The sequence below is a fragment of the Lepus europaeus genome, chromosome 18, assembly GCF_033115175.1.
Source record: "Lepus europaeus isolate LE1 chromosome 18, mLepTim1.pri, whole genome shotgun sequence".
NCBI classification, from domain to species: domain Eukaryota; kingdom Metazoa; phylum Chordata; class Mammalia; order Lagomorpha; family Leporidae; genus Lepus; species Lepus europaeus.
The window spans coordinates 52,433,743-52,453,081 of NC_084844.1; the positions used below are offsets into that span (position 1 = coordinate 52,433,743).

The window sequence follows — 19,339 nt, forward strand, 5'->3', positions numbered from 1 at the left end:
GCGATCACTTTCAGGAATGCAGTAAAAACTCAATCCAACCCTTTTACTACAAACCACTGCCCTGGTCGCTTCCTTGGCCCTCTGGGAAGCGAGAGGTCTGAACGGTGAGTCAGACGCACATCACACACTTGGTTCAGCTGAACATGGCAGAGGGCCTCCCCTCCCCCTAACAGTCAGCTGCCATCCGCTGAGCACCTGCTGCATGCTAGGCCTGGCCTCTATCTGGCTTTCCAGCATCTGGGAAATAAATAAACTTCCAGTCTTGACAAATCACTTCCGGTCCTCCCCTCTGTTTCGGCTCATCCCAGGGTCCTCTGAAGTTCACGGACACCCGCCTCCCCGACTGTTCTAGGCACGGCTCTGCCTCTTCCACACCACAGCCTTGGGATCCTCCCTTGCTGGCGTAGTGTCACCACATACACAGTGGGATGTGAAGGCGCCCGCGAGGCAGGCGTGCTGCCTTACACCCAAGATGCCACGGAGTTGTTCGTTCTCAGTCCTAGGTGACAGCGCGAGTGTACCATTGCCTGACGTCCCTACGACGTGGAGATTTGGCACCAAGTTCAGGCTTCCACGAAGAAGCTGTACAAGGTGCGTCAAGGTGTGTTTGTGCCCTTCACTTGCCTGTCCACAGCTGTCGCACGTTTCTGGTGGCTGCAGACTTTCTAGAACCCTGGGAGTTCCGAAGGCACCCGCCGTCCCTGCTCCTTACGCCACGCTGGGCGCTCCACCGTCCCGCAGCCACAGTAGCACGTGCTCTGCTGCCAGCAGGCTGGCTGTATCGTTCACACAAGCTGCAGCATCAATAAACACAAACCCAAGTCTTCGCTCCTTCTGTCAAAGCTCTCTCTGCATCGGTCACGGAGGAGATCTACCTCTTGTCTCCAACTTTCCAAGCTACCCTTTCCTCTCAGCATCCTCCGTGTGGACAAGGAAGCACAGCGTTGCCTTCACCTTCGCCAGGTTACAAAGCCCTCTGGATCAGAGTCTGGGCGTGCAGAGAGCTGCTCCCCTGCCCCTGGCCCGGGACATCACCGCAGAGGCTAACCTCCAGGGGGGTTCCTGTCACTCGTCGAGAGGGGCTGCGTGGCCAACTGCTCAAGTTCTCCCACTCCCAATGCCTCAATCTTCGGTAGGAAGAAGTAAGGAAAATGCCAGAAATTACTCCAGAAATCCAGTCCAGCCCTGGCCCAGCTCAGCAAGCTTACTCTGCCCAGGCCCAGGCCCCCATGTGATCCTTGCCTCTCTTCCCGCTGGTCCGCCCGATTCCACCCCACCCGTCTACTCCACTGCACGCGGCAGCCTGAAATGTCCTGGTGACCGGCACGGCTGCTCCAGTGCCCCTCTCATGGCTGCCACAGGCCCGCACATTGCTCAGCCGCCTCTGCCCCTCCCTCACCCTGCCAAATGCAAGGCGCCCACCGTCAGCCTTCCTCTCCCTGGCTGAGCCTGAGAAAAGCCCTCCCCAAGGACTCCAAACCCCTGTGCTGGAGTGTTTCCTTGTTACAACACGTCACACTTGGGAATGTTCTCCTGTTTCCTTGCTGTCACTCCCACTCAGATGCCACTTCCATAGGAAGGGGGCTTTGGGCGCCGTGCACGCCTGCACCCTTGGAGTGGTGCGTGCGCAGCACCCCGGCCCCCACTTACTTTCTGGCGAGGTAACCTCTGCAGACGGCCTGGAAGAAGATGATGATGTCGGTGATTTTTAAATCCCGTTCTTCCTCTAAGTGTGCCAGAACTCCAGCTCTGAAAAATATCTTGCTCTGTCCAATTCGATATAAGTTGGGGTCCAGTTCTAAAGCTCGGATCTGAGAGAGAAAAGAACTCATTTTATTTATTTATTTTTTGCTACAGGAAAAGATTCTGTTGCTATGCTAGAAGCCAGAAGAAATCAAGAATACCTTACCATTCGCTCACAGGCCTGTTTGCCGTCCATAAAACCCTTAGGAATAGCGTTTGGAGTGAGGATCTCATATCTGTAAGAGAAGTGTAGAAATCTGTGAGCTGCTTATCTACTAACTGTGGGTTTTGTCCCAAGACAGTAAAATGATGGGCACTACATGTTAAATTCAGTCAGGAAGTGGGCAGGTGCCGAACTGAGGCTTTTCTGCAGACTCGTTTCTATTTCTTATAAGCAGCAGGGCAAGGGCTGGCGCTGTGGCACAGCAGATTAAAGCCCCAGCCTGCAGCGCCGGCATCCCATGTGGGCACCGGTTTGAGTCCCGGATGCTCCACTTCCAATCCAGCTCCTTGCTAATGCAACCTGGGAAAGCAGTGGAAGCTGGCCCAAAGTCCTTGAGCCCTGGACCCATGTGGGAGACCTGGAAGAAGCTCCTGGCTCCTGGCCCAGCCCTGGCCATTGTGGCATTTTGGGGACTAAACTGGCAGATGGATGACCTCTCTCTCTCCTCCTCCTCCTCTCTATCTCTGCCTTTCAAATTAAAAAAGAAAAAAAAGCAGAGTAAAAAATGAGGTTCAGTCTCCAGGTCAGAAATGAGGTTTTTGGAGGCTGTGGCAGAGAAGAATAAAATCATGGCATTTAGAAACCTTTCACATTCCCTCACTTCCAGCAAAACGTCCACGTCCTTTAAGACACAAAGAGACCCTGGCTCTTTGTACTGTACGTCCTTGTTGGTGGCAGGCATTCATTAGGGAACGGAAGTATTTAGATCAGAAAAAGCAGGGTGACATTTGAAGTGGCACTGGTCTGGGTGTATACACGCTCACTGAACTGTAATCGCCAAGTATGTGCGCCTCACTGGACCTCGGTCACACCTCGGTCAGGCTTATTATTATTATTATTATTATTTTATATTACTTGGCATAAAGACAGTGGCTGTCCTAGAGGACGGTGCTGGTCACGTGATCAACTCAGTTCTGCAGACCAGTCTGTCCTTCTCTTCCGACAAGAGGCAGAAACCTACCAGCCGGGTGGCACACAGTGGGGCCACACCAAGGGGCTCTCCTGGAGACCCGGAAGGGCAGAGGCTCTCGGGCTGACCCCGTGCACACAGGCAGGGCCCTTGGGCCTGGCAGCCCTGAGTGCTTCTTAGAACAGCATGTGCTGCCAGACTTCAAAATCTGACTCCCAAAAGCACGGAACAGAAAAAGTCAACTCAGTCACCCATTAGTGAAAATTCCTGAATTAATTATAAAAGAGTGACACCTCAGGTTCCTGCTGTGTACTCATGGAACTGCCCCGCCCCACCACTTTTTTAAAAGATTTATTTACTTTACTTGAAAGTCAGAGTTACAGAAAGGGAGAGAGAGAGAAGTCTTCCATCCACTGGTTCACTCCCCAATTGGCTGCAGTGGCCAGAGCTACATCAATCCAAAGCCAGGAGCTTCTTCCAGGTCTCCCATGCAGGTGCATGGACCCAAGGACTTGGGCCATCTTCTACTCTTTCCCAGGGCATAGCAGAGAGCTGGATCGGAACTGGAGCAGCTGAGACTTGAACCAGTGCCCATATGGGATGCTGGCACTGCAGGCGGTGGCCTTAACTGCCAAGCTGTCCTTGTCCCTTCTCTGTTTCAGTCAAAGGGCCAATTACACACATGTGTGCACATACACTGGAAGAATACATTTATGAAGACACATGGAGAGAGGATGGAGAGAAATATCCCCAGATGTTTTCAGAATCACTCCCAGAGGACTTTACCTACTTCTTACTTCTCTTATGTGTTCGATTTTTTTATGAGTATTGCTCATCTACTTAAAAAAATAATCAGTTTAAAAAAAAATAATTCTTGGAACCCAGGTGGAGCGGTTAAGGGGTACCCTCGATGCGGTGCTGTGATGTCTCCACTGATCTCACTGCTGACTTCAGGGTCCTCACCACAGGGAACGCATCTTTCCCACACCTGCCTCGGCTCCCAGCACTCTGCTCCTTCGTACCAACGGTCAAGGTAGCGAGGAAAAGAGTTTCCTCATGAAGCCCCGGTCTGCGTTCATGCTGAGCTAAGCTGCAATGTGTGTGTGAGGGGGAGGGGGGCAGATGGAGCAGGCACCTCTGTCTAGCTATGCTGAGATACGTGGGGGGGGGGGGCAGGTGGAGCAGGTGCCCCTGTCTAGCTAAGCTGCGACACGTATGTGTGTGGGGGGCAGGTGGAGCAGGTGAGACACGGGTATGTGTGTGTGTGTGTGGTGGACAGGCAGAACAGGTGCCCCTGTCTGGCTAAGCAGCGACATGTATGTGTGTGGGGGCAGGGGGCAGGTGGAACAGGTGGCCCTGTCTAGCTAAGCTGCGACATGTATGTGCGTGTGGGGGAGGGGGCAGGTACCTCTGTCTGAACTCCTGGAAGACGATGCGGTTGGGGAAGCCCTGGCGGCAGATGCGGATGCCCTCCAGGACGCCGTTGCAGCGCAGCTGGTCTAACACGAGGTGCGGGTCCAGTTTCCCAGCCTGCACAAGCACACAGCGGGTCTCTAGCTCAGATCTGTACAAGCAGCCCGGCAGCGCGACCGCCTCGCCCCACACCTACCCGCTTCTCGTGGTTGGGAATGATGCAGCGGACGAAGTTGGGGTTGGTGTTGCGCAGGGTGGCCATGAGCTTGGTGAGGGACTCTTTGTACAGCTGCCCGACGGTGCGGAACATGCCCTTCTTGGTCTTGTACGCGGAGCCAAAGGCGGTCTCTGTCATGCCCGTGACTTGGTCCAGACCCACAATGCGGTCCACTGGTGGGGAGAGAACAGAGCACAGGGAGGTGAGCCGAGCCGGCAGCCCTGGCGGGCGAAGGAACGACACAGCGAGAGTGCAGCAGCACAAGCTTTGTGGGACGGATGAGAAGAGGTGCCGTATAGGTAAGGCAGTCAGCAGTTAGACACCGCGCAAGCCGTGGAACCAACAGCCACACACTCAGACGGCAGTGCTCTGACAACTCCAGCCCCGCACCCCCGCAGCGGCCTCCCACTGTGCTCGTGCCAGGGACTCGCTGTCTTTGACCACGTTCTGCCTGCTGCCTTGGCAGTTATCCGGGAAAACGGGAAGGCCATGGCTGGCATTATTGATACACATGCTGACCCTGGGCAGGGTCTCGGGGGAACACCTGATGGTAGAATGCACCTGGTGAGTCTGCTCAGGGCACAGGGCCCGAGCCATCTCTGATCAGTCATGACAGCTTGGGTACAAAGGCATTCCAGTTGCAGGAGCCAACGCAGGACACCAGGATGGGATTTTCAACAACGTGTAACCTTCAGCTCTCTGCTCAAAGCGTGACGGACACTTCCGAAAGGGCCCGAACACTAAACAGGAAGCCCCGCTCCGCACACAGTGGGCGCCTGGGCCTCCATGAGTGTGGTGGCCACGCTCGTCAGATGCTCCCCTTATTAAAGCGCTGACCATCTGTAACCTCACCCTCGCAGACCTGATACCTCTGATGATGCGCTGATCAACAGTGCACCAGCCATCCGCAAAGCACTCGTTGCCATGTTCTCGTTGAAAAAAAGCATGCAACGAATGAAACACACGACTGAAACGCTGTCCTGACGGTCGGAACATCAACAGGACTGCCCTGACCGGCGCCCTGCAGTCACCTCGCCCCTCTGCTTGTTTCCCGTGACACATGCGCAGGGACCTAGCACCATGACTCCACCTGCAAGGTCTCAGAGGAACAAACTGGGCCCAGGGAGGCGAAGCAGCTGCTCTAGCCCTGCAGGTCTTGGATGGGAGCTGGGAGAGGGTGGGTAAACTTGCAGGCCCATGCGCACGCACTGCACCGCTCCCGGTGAGGCCAAGGCTTGCTCAAGGCTGCTCCCCAAGCTCCTGCCTCTCGCAGAGGCCCCCTCTCCTGCACCCTCGACCTCTCCCTCTTCATCTGCCAAACTCTACCTGTGGGTGCCCAGAGAACAATGACCTTGCCTTGCCCCTGCACGAGCCCAGGCTCCGTAGGGCCCAGCGTCTCTCCCGAGTGGGTCGCAGGCTCGCCTCTCCACGTCCCCTCCCACTAGTTTCCCCGTGCCCAGCCGGCTCAGGCAGTGACCAGGGCGGTGCTTGTGGTGCCTGAGCCCGGCCCGTTGCCCAGCCTGGCAGCATTCTAAAGACCGCACTCCGGCCCTTGGAGGGACACCCTCCACCTGCACTCCCTCCTCCTCTGCTTCTCCAGTCTCACGGCCGTTGCTCCCTTCTGTTTTCTTCTCTGGGAATCCAATCAGCTCATCTGCAGACCTTCTGGAATAAGGCAAGAAGCAAGTGCCAACACTGTCCTGCTGCCGTGTTTCCCAGTCAAACCCTCCTCTGGGTGCCCAAGGAGATGCGTCTGACCACCCTGCCCCTGTCCAACACTGGCCTTCCGCAGACCCTCGGGCAGCGCCTGCCCTGTCCGCTTGTGCTCAGCCCTGCACCCCCTGTTCCTGGCACTGTGTCTAAGTACTCAGGAGAGACTAGCGATGTCTCTGGGGAAATGCCACTGACTAGCCGAGTCGGTGTGGGGAAGATGGCTCCAGTCGGTGGAAACAGCGTAGTGTCAGAGACCAGGGGCAGGAAGACACGCAGCCCCAGCAGTGGTGAGACTGCCCCTGCCCCTGGCTGCCCAGGGTGCAGTGGCTCGGGGGAGAGGCGGGGACATCAGACGGGGCCACTGCGGCAGCCCAGGCAGGAAAGGGACGCCTGCAGTTGGAGCTGGCAGGATTCCCGGGGAGAGCGGCAGAGATGGAAGGCTCGAGACAATGGTGGGAGAATGGACGTGCTCACTGCGAAAAGGAAGGCACAGGGCATTTGCAGAATGACTTTGGTTTGAGGGGATGGCGGGGAAGATCATGAGTAAGACGGGCTGGAGGCAGCCAACCCGGACTCTCCGCAAGTCTCGGCCGCCCGGTGGACAGCCCGCAGTGTCCAGTCTGCGGCTAACAGGAGAGGCTGGGACCAGGAAGGCCCATTTGGGTGCTGCCGTCCTAGAGGTGGTATTAAAGCAAGGGCACTGCATGAGCCACCTGAAGGGAGAGTGCAGAGATGAGGGCCTGGGCCCAAGCCCCGCGGAGCCGAGCAGGCGAGGAGGAGCCGGAGGGGCCAGGGAGCAGGCACAGGAGGCCGAGATGGTTCCCTGCCCCCATGAGCCTGGGCCTCCTCCTGTGACCCCCATGACTCCAGCTGCTCACCCATGGGTCACACCAGACTCCCGATGTCTCTGCTCCATCTGCCTCTGTCCACTGCAGCTCCCCAACTGCCTCCATCCTGTCCCAGTCTGACAATGAGCAGCATTTACTAAGCATCAATGTTCTTGGACTTCCCGCATGGCCTCAAACAACCAGGGCCATCACAGTGAGAACAGCTCAGCAATGGACGTGACTGGACAGCGAGCTGCACCTGCCACTCAGTAACGGTGGGGCTTAGGGGCAAGTTCCTGGACTTTCCCAAGCCTCAGTTTTTCTCCTTCATGAAATGGCGCTAAGGAGGCCCATGTGTCTCTAGAGCTGGGGGGAGGGAGGCTGGACAGGCCACTCCCTGGGCGAGCCCTCCCCCTGGTTCCATGCACCTCTGCTGGCCTGGCCTTCCTTCCTCTAGAAGTTCACACTCCGGGCCCGGAGAGCTGCCACGCTGATGCCAGTTCAGACAGTGCCTACTGCCTCTCCGCCTCCACCCCAGACGCTGGCCACAGCCTGGGGCCTGGCACATAGCAGCTGCTTAATAAGTGTCAGCTGAGTGAGCGCTAAGTTTACCAGGAGAGCCAATCCCTGCTGCCACACACGGGGCAGGGCAGCGTTTGCTCAGTGGCCGGCACGGCAGTCCCCAGCTGCCTTAAACACAGCCACCGAAAACCAGACGCATAATGAGCTGGATTTTCAAAGGCAATTTCAATAAGGGTAATCCAAAGCGAGGTACTCAGGCTACTTAAAATGTAATGCTTTCAACTTCCGGTTCTTTTTTTTTTTTTTTTTTAATTCAAAAACTTAACTTCAGGATTAGATTCTGCCAACATGCAACAGAAAAAGACTGGGAAATTCATTCAACGATTTGGCCCACACACAGCACATATGATTTCACTTACGAATAAAGGCCTAGGACAGGGGCCAGCACTGTGGTGGAGCAGGTTAAGCTGCTGTCTGCAGTGCCGGCATCCCAAATGGGCACTGGTTTGAGTCCCAGCTGCTCCATTTCTGACCCAACACCCTCCTAATGCACCTGGGAAACCAGTGGAGGCAGTGGAAGATGGCCCAAGTCCTAAGGGCCCTGCACCCATGTGAGAGATCTGGAAGAAGCTCCTGGCTCCTAACTCTTTCAAATAAACAAATCTTTAAAAAAAAAAAAAAAAAAAAAAAGGCCTAGAGTGATCTCTACTCACAAAGGGTATGTGTAGAAATGGCTGTGGTGGGCAGCAGGGGGAGGGGCAGAAAGCGCAGGGGTGGGGCTCCAGCAGCCCGGGACAGGTGGCGCCGCCCGCCATGGTTTCAGCACGAGGCCTCTGCCTGCGCCAGGGGAGCCCAGCCAGGGTGCTCACAAGCACTGACATTTATGATTTGGTTCCGCAGAAGTCTGCAAAGAATTAAACGTATTTTACACTAACAATTTATTAACCTATAAAAATTAATTTAGATGAGCTCCAGATTGGCGGTTTTAGAGCAAAAATGCAATGTGTGTCTCATCATCCAACTGCCACCAACAGTTTACATAAGGAATGGCAGTGCCTCGTGTCAGTTCTATTTTGTAAATAATTTTTAAACTAACACTAACAAAAAATTGTATAGATGTGTGGGGCATTCAGTGATGTTTTGCCATACCCCTGATTCACTGTCTATCTTTTTGAAAAGAAAAAGCCAGAATGCTTAACAGGCCTTCCTCTGGAACAGTCTGGGAGACAGGAGGTCTATGAGATTTTCGTTCCCCAGAACCAAGCAGAGGCCAGAAGACTAGTGCCACTAAACTTGTAGGACTGAAGGCAGACCATCAGAAAGTCACTCACGTTAGTGCCAGAAACCGAGAGAGGGGAAGAAACCTGACTGAGGATTCTAACAGCCAGCCTGGCTGGAAACTCCCTCACACGCTACAAAAGGCCGCCAGGACCCAGCGCTGTGTGAGGCACCCGACAGGGGAAACCAAGAGTTAACTGCTAAGCGGTCCAGAAAGGATCATGGCATCAGGGCTGCTCTCCATAACATCCCTATTACATGGTAGTAACAATGTTACAGTGGTTGCGTAACTCCTTGACCCAGCCAATCTGTTACTGCTTTGGAGTATTTGGAAAGTTCTAGAAAAATTCCAGGAAGTCCAGAGGTTGAGAGGAGGCCGGTGACTTAAGGAGAACCCAATCTTCTTTATCCTGAGTACTAGGCTGCACCCAGTTTGTTTCCCCTCCTGCTCTGGGAAGGCTAAGGTGGTTTGGCCTTCTCCCTGTGTCACAACTCTGACCCTGGCTCACCAGGTATAAAGGCGGATTTCCGTTAAATCAAAACCAAGGGGAAAAGCACACGCTGAGGGCCTCCGTTGGTCCTCATTGTCACAGCAGCAGCCGCCAGGCTAGAACAGCAACCTCGGCTGCTGCCGGCACAGCCCCAGTGACTGCAGCTCTGGAGCACCTGGCTCTGTGCACTTCCTGTGCACCAGGTGCAGGTTCCCGCTGCCTTGATGAATCTAAGGACCCGAGAACCAAGTGTCACTGTCCCCACCGGACCTCAGGAGCTCGGCCGCAGGACCCAACGGCTATTTCTCCACGAGCTCCCAACCATTGCTCAGACTCGAGAGACAGACATAACTACAGCAACAGCAGAACACCGTGGCTTCGAACTGGTGACAATCCAACCAAGCACAGCAACTGTGCCAGACCTGACTCCCCGACTCTCCGGTGGCACTTCAGGTGGACATTAGGGCAGCTGGACCCATCTATCTGGAGATCTTATTGAGGACGTTACTTGATTCTACGTGGAGCTGACCATGCACCCCACCCCCCAAGACTGGCTGCAAGTGTCTGAAGTTGGAACGTTCTCATCTGTGTGACTGCAGCGTGGCCAGGGTGCAAGCGTTTCCCCTGCATGGAGGTCAGTGGGCAGCCCAGGACGCAGGGAGGCCCAGAAGGGCGTGGGACCAAATGGGGACGTTGAGTCCTCCCAGACTCCGCCTGGTGATTGGGCACCAGTTGGCTGCTGCTTCCCTGAAAGACCCTAAGGTGTGGGGGCGTCTCTGCCAACGGTTAAAGCAGACTTCCTGGGGCTGTCTGCGCTCTCTCCCGTTCCTACGACGGTACCCCTGGAAGCCTGTCGGCTGTGCTCCGGCATGCGGGCTGGGTCAGGCACTGCTGCACATGGCATCAGTGTGGCCTTGGCTGCCTCGCTCTACTTCTATCTTTCACTGCCAGCTTCACTCACAAGCCCAGACTTTTAAAATGTCTGAGGCTGTTTCAAAACTTTCATGGAAACAGAAAATAAATTTTTTTTTTAAAGTTTGGCAAGAAAAACAAAATTGAAATCCGCACATAGTTTTCCCATAATTCATGGCTTCCATGAACTGTCAAGACCCTCTGCACTGGGAAGGAGTCTTGGTGTTGACACAGACCCATCTGACTTCCGTACTCTGCCTCTAGCTCCTTTCTCTGCTGCACTTGTGTCCTCGCACGTCACCCCGAGAGCCTGCACGCTCTGCACTTCCCCAACACTGTCTGCACTTGCAGACGCCCGGGGCCCCCATCAGCTTTGCACAGAGGTGCTCACCGCCTGCCAGCGTGTCACACGCACTCACAGTCTGGATCCCTACAAATGCCTTCATCTACCACCTTCTGGGAAATTGCTGAAAATGCCAAAGCCCCACATTTGCATTGTGAAACGCCAAGCCCCTTTTGGGGGAGCGGAAAGTGTGTCTTGAATCCATAAAAATACATTACAGAGAAAAAGAGTTCACTGTGGCTTTAATATAGCCAACTTCAAAGAGCACATTCAGGGTCACGGTCGATGGATGGCCTCCCAGGGGCAGCAGGGGCTGAGACCTGGACACTTTATCAGGAAGTAACTCATCCAAAGGACTCCTCGCCAAGAGACAGAGCCAGGACATCGGCAGTGCCAGGGCGAGAACGTGGGGAGGTGAAGCGCTCACCCCCACTCACCCGTTCCGCAAAGTGGCTCGGCACTGGATGCCGCCGCGACACAGCCCCAACACCAGGGTGCCCAGGGAAGAGAGCTGCACTTCAGGCGAGGCAAAGGCTCTGCTGGAAGCTCTCAGGGCTCTGCAGCTGAGAACAGGGCGAGGGGTCCCTGCCCGCCCACCAATCCTCTCAGCGACGTGAAGCTCCTGGCCCTGATTTCAGTCTGGAATCCTCTCAAGAAGTCACAGGTCCAAAAGCACTGCAGGGAACCAGACTAAAGAGGGCGCCCTACTTTGGGAGGAAGATCAAGACGCAAGGCCCAGGCAGGCCAGGAGCTTCCGGCTCTCCTCTCCCCGCTTCCCCAACACCATCACGACTCCCCAGGCCACAGATGGCAGAGACTGAACATTCCTTCCTTTGGACTGCTGTGGAATTTCCACCCCAGCTCATGGTTTCTTTGGTCTAGCAATCTGGTCTCCCCTTCTGCCTCGTGCCTGCCATCCAGGTCTTTCATGGAGTGTGGGCTAGGGTCGGGGGCAGGAATCCTGAGCTGATTAAAACTGGCCTGGTCCTTTCAGGTCCCCACAAGTAACCTCTGAGATGGATTTGGATCTCAGCATTCTCGCGTTCTGGAAATCAGAGAGGAAAATTTCGTAGGATGAATGTGCCTTTATCTGTGAGTCTCCATGCTTGCCAATTTCACTAAACAACTGGAATGCTGAGTGATTTTCATTTTATGTGGGGGCCTTTGGAGGCCTTTGAGCCATGATTAGGCTGAACAGGGCTAAGGATTCAGACCACAAAGCCCCAAAATCTGGAGTTCAATTTCACGTTCAAAGTATAAATCCAGCAGCACTCACTGTCTCAGTCTTGATTTGCACATACCGAACCTCGTACGTAAGTTCAGGGCCTCTGGTTCCACAGACAAGACCAAGTAGCCGGAAACAGCCATCAACTCCAAACCAGAGGTAGGCTGATGAGGCCAGCACTCCTGAGACACGTAGGCCATTATTTAGCCACAAACTGTTGTGACTCGCAAGAGAAACACCTTTCATCCCTGGAATTCCTTAGAGCTGAGACTCTGAAGGTGACTCAAAGACAAAGGACATGCCGTGTAGCAGGTAACTCCTGGGGACTCCCTTGGAGGACTGTGTATCAAAATGGCACTATTGGAAAAGGTAGTGACCTACCTTTTAATATGCAGTGCTGTCAGTGCTATGCGTAAAAGAAGAAGCAATGTGTAGGCAGTAGCAATCGGGTTGCTTATGCACTCAAACAGTTGCCTTGAAGTATAATAAAACTGAGCATGAAATGAGAGGTTCATGCAGGCCTGTGAGCAAAACGAAAACAGAAACCCCGACACGAGCCCCCCACCCCAGTCTGCCCTGCCCACCCCGGCCCCCCTGCCAGCCTGCCATGAGTTCTTCCTGTGGGCTTAGACCCCTCGTGTTAGGGAAGACGCTACAGGCTTTATCCATTCACCTGGTGGCTCATGAAGACCAGAAACACTGTCATAGAAAGAAGCTCTCTGAATATTCTGAATCTCTAAAGCAGAGAGACAGTAAAAACAGGAGGACAGAAGAGCAAATACACAAACACTTCGGTTAGTGCGAGAGACATTCGACATCACAAGTACAGTTTGAAATTGGGCTTCAAAAGTAGCCCCGCCCAGGGCAGGCCCCATGCAAACGTTACTGTTTATAGACAAAGTTCTTTATAAAAGAAAAACTTAAGCTAAATCCAAAGCATATTCCCAACTCCAGGAGTGAGCAGTGTATCATATCGATGTTTAATGGTTATCCCATGTCAATGCAGGGTGACACTTAAGAGCAGTAAGGTACTAGTCGAGTTGGGTATCATGAACATCTTGCAATTAGTACATTAGGACAAGCCTGCAGTTAAGTTAGAGCACTAGGGTAAATTAATTAAGTATCAGTGGCTTTCGTTGTCGGAAATTCACACTGCTGTCCAAGCTTACTTCCAACAAGGATTTTAGAAATACAATTTACTTCAAACACAAATTTCTAACAGCTAGGTAAGTACCATTAAAGAAAACAAAATTCAAGTTCTGTCATAGCAAATGTTAAAACATAAGTTCAAATCATACAAAAGATGATACTTAGTGATCATACCGTTACTTGGGAAAATGCCCCAGGAGGCATGAAAAATGCACTCTGCAGTTTGTTTCTGTACATAAGCCTTAGGAAGTGGCAAGAAGTCCTGTGCAGCTGGTAGAGATCCCAAAACAACATCTTTTAGCAGAAGGTAGGGCACTGGGAACCTCTAGGGCAGGGCTGCCACCAATCCATCTGATTTTTCCTGGCTTGGCCTTGACACCCTCTGAGAAGCCCCAACACTAACTCTGTTTCAACACCAAGTGTCTTGGACTCAAGGCATCCATCACCCGTCCATCCATTCCTGGTGAACTTTGTTTTCTACTTTTGCACTTGAGTGGTTTTACAAAGCAGAACGTGATGGCACGTCTTCCCAGAGGAAAGGTCCCTCATGCCAGGACACTGCCACAGCCCCGGTGGGCAGTGAGGGATTCGCCACCCTAGAACCCTCTTCACACTTCTGTGCCTGCCACTGACCTGCCCGTGTGCACCACGCAGTCCCCTGCCTTGCACAAAAAAGGAGAATGCCTCTCTGCCAGCTCTGGGCCCACCCCGAGACCCTCTGTCACTCAGGCTCAGCTGGCTGCCCATCGAACCTGCAGCATCACCAGAAGAGCAAGTGGGCAGGGCGAGCAGAACCACAGCAAACTTGGGGCAGAGAACACATTCCTGGGCCTGTTTTAACAGCAGTGACCAAAGTGCTCCCAGGCTGCGAATCTTTAGAAAGCCGAGGCCTAGGCAGGACTGTGGGGCCAGAGCTTGGACTACACAGAGAAACAGGACTCAGGGTGGTCCTAAGCCCGAGTGTAAGGAAATGAGGAACTTCCCGTAACTAAGTGGGAAGCACAGAAGTCCAGGCGGGGCGTCTCCGGATGCAGTCTTGCCTGTGAGGCCGTCACCTCTGACCTGTGACCTGTGTTGACCCTCCGGCCTCCACCCTTGCCTGCCAAAGCGGACATTCCTAGAATTTCTGAGCCCTGTGGCCAAGCCCTCTCCAGGGTCTGGGGAAGGTGGGACCCGGAGCTGAAGGACAACAGTGGAGGGAGGGAACCCAGGCAGGTGGGAGCCAAGAGGAAGAGGAGCCCAGTGCCATGGCCACACCCATCCTGACCCCTCGTGGAGCACAGGGCCTGTGTCTCCAGCTGCTGCTGGATCTTCACAGACGTCACTGTGGGAGCATGGGGTGACAGGCCGATTATGATGAGCCAGGTGCTCAACAGGCATAGCCCACAGCCCCGCTTTTGGGGGAATGAACGTTAAAAAAAAAAATCAAAAAGGTGTTCATAATGTTAGAACATACATGCAAACCCAGGACTCAGCTTCCCCCAAAAGCCTGCCTCTCTTCAAAATGAGCAAAGCAGTTCTGGTCCCTTGTCCCTCGGCAGCCCCTCCAGGCCGCCGCTCTCAGCCCCCTCCCTGCGCTGCCCACTCCAGGTTCTCTCACCGCAGTCTGCCTGGTAAGACTTCCGCTTCTCTAGGGTCAGACTGTGCTGCTGCCCTGGCTCACCCGTCCCTGGTGCTGCTCGGCCCCAGCTCAGCACCAAACTGCACCAGTGTGGCCTGGCCCTGCTCGCCCCAGCACTCCCGGAGGCGGAACCCCACTCCTGGCTGCGACTCTGCACTTCACCCCACCATCGCTCTACTCCCTCTCCCTTTCACCCTGGGATCATCCTACCTCCTTCTTCCCCAAGCTGTCTCTTCCCTTCCCTGCTCCCCGCCCTGTGTCTAAGGCGTCATCAGGACGCAGGTGCTCATCAATCTACGCGCCCAGCAGGTGCTCGCGTTGGCTGTCACAGCTCAGTCACAAGAACTGGCTCCTCCTTCATGACGTCTGACCTTCACACCCAGGAGACAGGGAGTGCCGTCCGCAGGTGCACGTCCCTAAACAGTCACATGGCATTTTCCTCTCACACTGTGCCTGTCTCTGTCCCTGCACTGGGTCCTACGGCCTGGGGAAGCGTGCTGGGAGGAGGGGCTGAGTGAGCACGGTGACACCGAGCCCTTCGTGGTGCCCAGCGCAGCCACAGCTGAACTGACACCTGCAGGGAAGGCGATGGCCGTGACTGGGAGCCTGACCCCTCTCTCCTGTTTGAGGCACTTCTTATCGGCGCTGTCAACTGTGGGCCAGTGAGCACCCTAGCTGTCTTTCTCCCCATTCTGATTCCAGCGTCTCAAGCCCTATTCTAACATCTTGCAGCAATGGGGCCCTGAGCAGCTCCTCTGAAGGCTGCAAATTCATCCTGGAACCCCTACGTCTCCCCACCCAGTCCCCAGGTAGCACCCCTCAACAGCCTGGGCTGCTGGGAGCAGCACTGGGCACTCAGTAGCCAAGGAAGACTTGCATTTAAAGGGACAAATGTAAAAAAGCTTCCATTTCACTTGCTGGAAATGCTCCCATCATAGCCTCAGGCCTACAGTCTCTTCCAGGACCCAACATGCGTGCAGGGCAGGTGGGCCCCCTCACCCCTGCAGCTGGGGCACATGACGGTTCTCGAGTACACTGCTCTCCCCTGCTCACTTCCACCTTCCTTTGCCACAGCTGCCCTAACTGCTTTCTTCTCTGCTTCCCGTATTTCTCTCTCCTCTCCCTCTGAGAAGGCAGTGACACTATGAAGTCTCAAGACGCTACAGAGGAGGAGGTGAGCCAGGATCCTGAAGAAGCCTGGACTCAGGGTCAAGGCTAAGGTCCTGCATGGTCCGTGACCAAGCAAGGCGCTGGGCTAGAACCAGGATGACACGTAGCAGCGAGAGCTAAGCTCCGGGAGAAGACTTCTTCCTGCCATATGCAAAGACATACATTTTATCTTCTGGGACTAGCCACGTCTTCTGGTCTATGATCAAAATCACCCCCAAATCTCCATCTGAGCGTCATATCAACAAAAGAACTGTGAAGACTGATGGAAATGAAAGCAACCGGCCCTACACACAGGGAATTTCAGAGTTCATCAACCAGCCAGTGTGTGTGCATGTGCCATGTGTTTGTGTGCACGCTGCGGGTGCTCAGCATACTCGCACAGAACACTGTGCACAGCTGCTTGGGCCTTGGATTCTGACTGACTTGGGACTGAGGTGGCCCAGGGCATACGTGCAGCTCTTTGCAGCTCTGGGCCTAGAATGAGTCCATTTTCACCCCATAGCATCCAACCAAGATGGCCGGCGTCTTGTTGCTCATTTCTCAACCCAAGCATTCTTAAAATAGGAAAATTCTGACATAATGGCAGCCCTGCTCTAGGGAAAGAAAGATTTTCAAGTGAGCCAAAATGATATACATATGTATTCATATTCATATATACACATGCTTGTGTATACCCGGGGTCTTCAAAAAGTTCATGGAGAATGTGTTATGAAAAAAACTATGCATGGATTTCAAAGTTTCGGACACCAAATGAACATCTGATTCCATTTTTCCATGAACTTTCCGATGCTCTTCACGTGTACAAGGATCACGTAACTGTGAATCGGAGGTCCCGGGCAAGGGTCACTACACAGTGGCACATGCTTACCATCCTTCCAGAGCTCAGCGACAAATCTGTCCGACGACTGGTGCAGGAGGGTGGCCACGTTGTCATTCAGGGGGTCCATGTTCTTCATCAGCCACTCGTCCGCTTTGTAATCCACCTGGCCCGCGGCGCAAGACGGAGCCCACGAAAGCAGGGGCGAAAACAAGAGACCGGTTAAGACTGCACCAAAAACTGTCACAGATCAATCAAAAAAGTCCCCACCCCACCCCACCCCCCCACTAAAAAAAAAGTTCATCTCAAAGGCAACACATTCATAATACAGATCTTCAAAAAGTTCTGGAAAAAATGGTGTATGAAAAAAACCATGCATGGATTTCAAAAATTCTTTTGCAGGAACATATTTTTAATTTCCATGTTTCCATGAAGTTTCTGAAGCAGGCTCGCACACACCACACGAAGTGCTCGTAGACACTTATCAGCGCCTTTCGAAGCCGCTGCTCTTCACCAGGCTGCCCTGCCCAAGGACTCTTACCTTCCCTGCATAGTGGATGATGCAGAAGTCAGCTTTGTCTTTCAGCTGCCGAGGCTTCTGGAACTTGGAGTGTGAGCCTTGTTCTTGAACCAGTTTTTCCACAAAGGTTTTATCTGTGGCTTTGGGGAACCAGCACTCTTCATCCAAAAGGGCCAGCACCCCAGGGGGGTTAGCCTGGTGACAGAAGCAGGGAGAAGTCAGCAGGCTGGATGTCACCTTAAAGCCACAGCATTTGGTGGCTTGACTTCCAAAACAAGGGGAGTTACATGAAGATCTATGAGAAACATCTAGGACGGAAGGTGACGTCCACACCGCTGACGCCAACTACTCTCAACTACTCTAAGTACTGGCAAGAGAACAGATGAGTAAGTGGTAGGAAGGAAGTCATCTCATAAGCTTATAAAGTTGAAAACTGTAGGTAAAATAATTCCAAGCAGGTGGCCCCCCAAAAGCAGCAAATAAAGAATCAGAAAGAAATAGGGGCACGGTGGGGTGGAGAAACCAAACACAACTGTTTCTCTTCAGTGACTAGCCGGATAAATTATTATAAAATGTGTAGGTGCAATGTTTTTCAGAGTTTTTTTAAAAATACACTTCGTATCTTGCTCAATTTTAAGTTTCTATATAAGTGATGAATTAAGTAAAATGTATCACTTCACATTTGGTGAAGTATTTAAAACTTATTATTAACTGGAGTATATGGAAGGCACAAAATAATTCATTAATAGCTTGGTATTCTTGTTTCAACAAATATTTGAGACCCTGTTTTGTGCCATTCGCTTATCAGTTAGTTGAAAAAAAGGCGCGGCTGAATCCAGAGGGACAGGAAGTAGGTCAGTGGAAGTGACTGCCAACGGCTACCAGGTTTCTTGGGGTGGGGAAGATGGAAATCTCTGGAACTGGATAGCAATGATGGCTGCAGTACTCTGTGGGTATGCCAAAAAAATAAAATAAATAAAATAAAAAAACATCCACTGAACTGCAAGTTTAAAAGGGTGGATTTTATATGACATGTGAATGATGCGTTAAAAAAACACAGAAGGCCTGGAGCTTGCTGCTCTCTGCAATGGCTTCGTTTTGGAGGTCAATGCCACACGAAAGCCAAGGGAGCTCTTGGCACAGTGGGGCTCTGCTTTGCAGTGCTGGGGGCTCCTTTATGGCCACACTGAGAAGACAGCAGTGTGTATGCAAGAATGAACTCGTTCCAATTCGAGGGCACATCCGTGAAACCAGCTTTAGTGATAAAACCCCAGGACTACTTCTCTTCAACTCATTGTCTTTACAGAAGAAATGCTGGCTATGTTTGTGAGGAGGCCAGTTAAATCCCAGAGGGAGCAGCAGGATAAAGTGGTCAGAAAGGTGACAGCTGGCTGGAGCGCCAGCAGGTGGACAAAAGCTCTCTGCAACTGACACCCTCTCCCCACGGCTCCTTCCACCTTAAGGAACTTTCTGGGACCTCGGTATTTCCAAGGAGCTTCCTTTCCTCACAATACTGGGGGTGGTGGTGGTGGTGGTGTAAAAAGCTTGGAACTCAGAAGCTCATCAGCCACCACTCCCTCCCCCCTGGCAAGGAAGGGGCCAGGTTTGTTGGCGCTAAGGTGAGACCTGGGTGGGATGGGCAGGTGCCTCCAAAGCACATTTTCCGTTCAGAAAATCTGATCTTCACTCCCCATTTTGAAAGGAACACCCATGGAATTATCCCACAGTGTTCCCCATGCTGTAGGTAAATTCCTTACCATCATACATTTCTTAGAGGGTTTTAAATAGCTTATGCTCTTATTTTTTGATTTAATATTTTTAGGACTAGGTTGAGTAATCTTAAAGTTGAGATACAGATGGGGCCAGTGTGGTGGCCTCTGCCTGCAGTGCCAGCATCCCATTTGGGTGACAGTTCTAGTCCTGGCTGCTCCACTTCTGATCCAGCTCTCTGCTATGGCCTGGGAAAGCAGTAGAAGATGGCCCAAGTCCTTAGGCCCCTGCACCCATGTGGGAGACCGGGAGGAAGCTCCTGGTTCCTGGCATTGGATCAGCACAGTTCTGCCCATGGTGGCTATCTGGGGAGTGGACCAGAGGATAAAAGACCTCTCTATCTCTCCCCCTGCTTGTGACTCTACCTCTCAAATAAATAAGTAAATAAAATCTTAAAAAAAAAAAAGAAGTTGAGATACAGAGTGAGTCAGCATTAAGCCGTGCATTCCTTTCCTGCCCTCTCTCAGCTGTCTCT

The 19,339-nt window shown here is 53.0% G+C and overlaps 1 protein-coding gene across 2 annotated transcripts in view; it reads right to left on the reverse strand.

Annotated features, from left to right (window-relative positions):
• The window catches only part of MYH10 (myosin heavy chain 10), a 144,744-nt gene that overhangs the window by 30,651 nt on the left and 94,754 nt on the right, over positions 1-19,339 (reverse strand). For both annotated transcript variants that reach the window (XM_062215692.1, XM_062215691.1), the window contains exons 14-19: positions 17,116-17,289; positions 16,626-16,740; positions 4,486-4,679; positions 4,285-4,406; positions 1,910-1,979; positions 1,651-1,811 (exon numbers count right to left, since the gene is read on the reverse strand). In XM_062215692.1, coding sequence (XP_062071676.1) covers positions 1,651-1,811; positions 1,910-1,979; positions 4,285-4,406; positions 4,486-4,679; positions 16,626-16,740; positions 17,116-17,289 — 836 coding nt within the window. The remainder of the gene's footprint in view (positions 1-1,650; positions 1,812-1,909; positions 1,980-4,284; positions 4,407-4,485; positions 4,680-16,625; positions 16,741-17,115; positions 17,290-19,339) is intronic.